Source organism: Myotis daubentonii, chromosome 6, assembly GCF_963259705.1.
Source record: "Myotis daubentonii chromosome 6, mMyoDau2.1, whole genome shotgun sequence".
Classification (NCBI taxonomy): Eukaryota; Metazoa; Chordata; class Mammalia; order Chiroptera; family Vespertilionidae; genus Myotis; species Myotis daubentonii.
In genome coordinates, this window is record NC_081845.1 from 35951662 (window position 1) to 35955507 (window position 3846).

The 3846-nt window shown below is 50.1% G+C and overlaps 1 protein-coding gene across 1 annotated transcript; it reads right to left on the reverse strand.

The window, feature by feature from the left end:
- Positions 1-361: 361 nt before the first annotated feature.
- RFPL4B (ret finger protein like 4B) lies at positions 362-1054 on the reverse strand. The gene has a single exon (XM_059699752.1). The coding sequence runs from the start codon at positions 1052-1054 to the stop codon at positions 362-364; it is 693 nt and encodes a 230-aa protein (XP_059555735.1).
- Positions 1055-3846: the final 2792 nt, after the last annotated feature.

Genomic DNA, 3846 nt, shown 5'->3' on the forward strand with positions numbered 1-3846 from the left:
CCAGGACTGAAAACCCACTGGTTCAATGTAGTTACTCAGATCAACTAGATTCTGGGAGTGTGATGATGGGATGGGGACTAACCTCCCTCCCAAAATAGAGATTTTGGGGTCCGTGTAAATTTTTGTGTCCCTGACGTACTCCCTTTCTGGCCCTGGTAGGTAAGACTGAGTTGCTCTGACTCTGCCCTCGGGTGGAGCTCAGCCCAGCTCTTATCTTTCTTTTCTGGTATCTCCTTGGCCTTTTCGAGTTCCTCTTCCCCACCTAGCCACAGTTTTGATCAGTTATGCCAACCGAGGCAGGTTTGGAAAGGTAATGGGTTTCGTCCAAGAATTCTGTGTCTGGAAGAACATTGTTAATTTCTCACAAGCAGATGCTCAGGAAGCCACCGTTGTCTTCTCCAGGTAACTTAGGACAGAAAAATGGGCGCAAAGGTTCCAAAAAGAAATTACTGCACTTACAGATGAGGGCATCATTTGTAACATCAAAAAACTTGACTTCTTCCATCTCAACATCTAGAAAAATCCCTACCCGACTAAGTCCGGGGCTTGCAGAAATGGTGGTTTCTGGAATGGAGCTGAAGTGGATTGTTCCTGCCTTCATGCTGATGACCCAGAAGCCTTGCTCAGAGGAAAAGCCACTCTTCCTCCTTCTGTCCACTGATTCCTTGCAGACTCCAAGAGCCCACCCCCTCCCCACTTCCACTTCCACCTCCCAATAATGGCGACCAGATGAGAAGCATGGGGTGCCTAGAACACAGGCCATGTAGGCAAACCTCTGGGCATCTTCCATTGGGTTGTGGTAGATCTTCCCACAGTGGACTTGTCTCAAGTCATCAGAGAGGACTATGCTAGAGTTGGCGGTGGCTGCATCCAGAGTCATATGCTCCTGGAACCTCCGGAACACATCTCGCCTGGGCAGACTTCGCTCCAGTAGAAACCCATGCTGTTGGATGCAAATAGTGAAGATTCTGACTTGCCATTCCACCAAAGGAAATTCTGAGTTTACTTCTCGACATAAGGGGCAGCTCAATTTCAGATCCTCCTTTTTCAGCATCCATTTTTGGATGCAATTATAGCAGAATATATGCATACAGGAGAGAGAAATGGGATTGGAGAAAGATCTGAGACAAACTGGACAGATTATATCCTCTTGCAGACTTGCCATGGTTTCTCACGGTCACGCCTTAACAGTAAACTAAGCTGAAATGGCCCTTTATTAGCTTCCAGGAGTGATCAGGAGCCTCAGTAGAGTATCTGCTCTTCAACAATCAGGATGTGCCTAAGTGCAAAACAAAAAAACTACACTACAAAAGGGTAATATGCTAATTAGACTGGATTGACCAGACATCTTCTGGATGTCTGACTTCCTTCCAGACAAAGCCACAGTGGTGGGGGTGAGGCAGAGATGGTTAAGGGAAATCAGGCCAGCAGGGGAGGCAGTTGGGGGCAATCAGACAGGCAGGCAGAGGCAGTTAGGCGTGATCAGGCAGGCAGGCAGGCAAGCAGTTAGGAGCCAGCAGTTCCAGATTGTGAGAGGGATGTCTGACTGCCAATTTAGTCGGACATCCCCCAAGGGGTCCCAGATTGGAGAGGGTGCAGGCCAGGCTGAGGGACACCACCCCTGTGCATGAATTTCATGCACCGAGCCTCTAGTCCTATATAATAAAAGGCTAATATGCAAATTGGTAGAACAACCAGTCGCTATGATGTGCACTGACCACCAGGGGGCAGACCCTCAAAGTAGGAGCTGCCTGCTGGTGGTCAGTGTGCTCCCACAGTGGGAGCGACGCTCAGCCAGAAGCCCTGAGCTGGGCTCACAGCTAGTGTGCTCAGTGGCAGTGGCAGGAGCCTCTTCTGTATCTGTGGCAGCGCTAAAGATGTCCAACTGTTGGCTTAGGCCTGCTCCCCAAAAGACCTCCCAGACTGTGAGAGAGCACAGGACAGGCTGAAGGACCCCCCTTCCCCAGAGTGCATGAATTTCATGCACTGGGCCTCTAGTAAATAATATGAAGCTTTCTATAGTTTATACATGAAAGTGACACTAAGTCATTGGAGAATCATAGTCAGGGCACAATCTTTGGGGGGGGGGGGGGGGGGACTATGAAAACTCTCCAAACTCGAGGTGGTCAGAATAGAGAGAAATAGGACAGCAGATATTGTCTTTTCAGTTAGGACAGTGTACCTTGTGTATCTTCAGGACAATGTATCTTCAGGACAGTGTAGCTTCAGGAGTGGAGTCCAACTGGATCTTAAATGGGATCTAGGAGAGCAGTCCCTGCCCCTAGACTGTATTCCTTTGTAGGTTATCTGCCTTCAAAAAAAATTATTTCCACACTTAGAAACAATCATAAAAATAAAGCTGGAGAACCAAGATAGTGGCATAGGTAAACACCTATACTTGCTGCCTCTCACAACCACATCAAAATTGCAACTAAAAGGCAGAACAACGACCACCTAGAACCATGGGAAAGCCAGCGGAGTGGAAGTTCCACAGCTAGAGAGGTGAAGAAAGTGCACTGAGACTGGTGAGAGGCGCAGAGGCACGGAAAGTGCTGGCACCTGGATGTGCTGCTCTTTTAATCAGGAGAGAGATACAAGCTCCTGCTTTCTCTGAACTCCAGTCCCAGGCGAGATGCTGGGGGACCCAGACACATATGGAGAGAAACTGGACTGTCTGGCATCAGGACAGGAACATGAGGGTGGCTTTTTCTCAGAGGTGCTCACAGTGATCATTGTTCCTGCATGGGGGCATGGGACACAGAGATCCAGGGACCTCTCTAGTGCAGAACTGACCGGCAGCCATTGCTGTTTGCTCTGCCCTGGTGATTCCCAGAGACCCCGCCCACCCAATTTACAACCCCACCCAGAGACCCCGCCCACCCAATTTACAACCCCACCCAAGCTGTGCGCATTATCTTTTGCATATGAATGGCCTGTCCTTTCTCCCCCTAAAACCTGTCAAACTGCAGCTGGGTCAGAGAGCCCCAGAGCTTCCAAAAGAAGGCCCAAGGCCTGGCAGCAGCAGCCTGACTTGCTTCACAGCTGGGCTTCATCTGGGCACTTCCAAACCCCAAACAAAGAGGAGGAATCTGCAGATATCTCTGTAGCTCCTGCTGGGTGGCCCCAGACAGTGGCTGACCTTGCACCTCCTTGGAGATCCAAGAGCCAGTGTACCCAGTGGTCAGAGTGAGATCATACCGGATTACAACTCTTTGTGGGCTATGTGCACAGTCTTGTTGTTAAGCCTTGATTGTTGTAGGTATCACTGGGAGGAATTCACTTCCAGGCCAATTGGCTGTGAGAATCAGCTGTGTCTACAGTGGGAGAACTTCTGTGCTGGAGACACCCTTAGGGGCAAGATTTGCTTCAGTGGGGCTTTGGTGCTCACTGAGTCTGCCCCCTGAGTGTGTCCCTTATGGATCTGAGGAGTTGTAATCTAGATGGTCCCACTCTGACCACTGGGTACACTGGCTCTTGGATCTCTAAGGAGGTGCTAATTTAGCCTCTGCCTGAGGCTACCCAGCAGGAGCCAGGGAGAGATCTTCAGATTTCTCTTCTTTGTTTGAGGTTTGAAGGTGCCCAGATGAGACCCAGCTGTGAAGCAATGCAAGCTGCTGTGGGGCCTTGGGCCTTCTTTTGGATGTTCTGGGTCTCTCTGACGCAGCTGAAGTTTGTTAGGTAATTTTAGATTTCAGAGGGCCAGGCCGTTCATATTCAAAAGCCTCTGCACACAGCTTGGGTGGGACAGGGTCTCAGGGAATCAACAGGGCAGAGCAAACAGCTATGGCTGATCCTCAGCCCTGCTCTAAGAGGCCCCGGGTCTCAGTCTCCTGGTAATCGCTGCAA

Bases quoted from the DNA above. Each gene is read 5' to 3' on its own strand.
- RFPL4B (XM_059699752.1), bottom strand. From the start codon at position 1,054: ATGCTGAAAAAGGAGGATCTGAAATTGAGCTGCCCCTTATGTCGAGAA.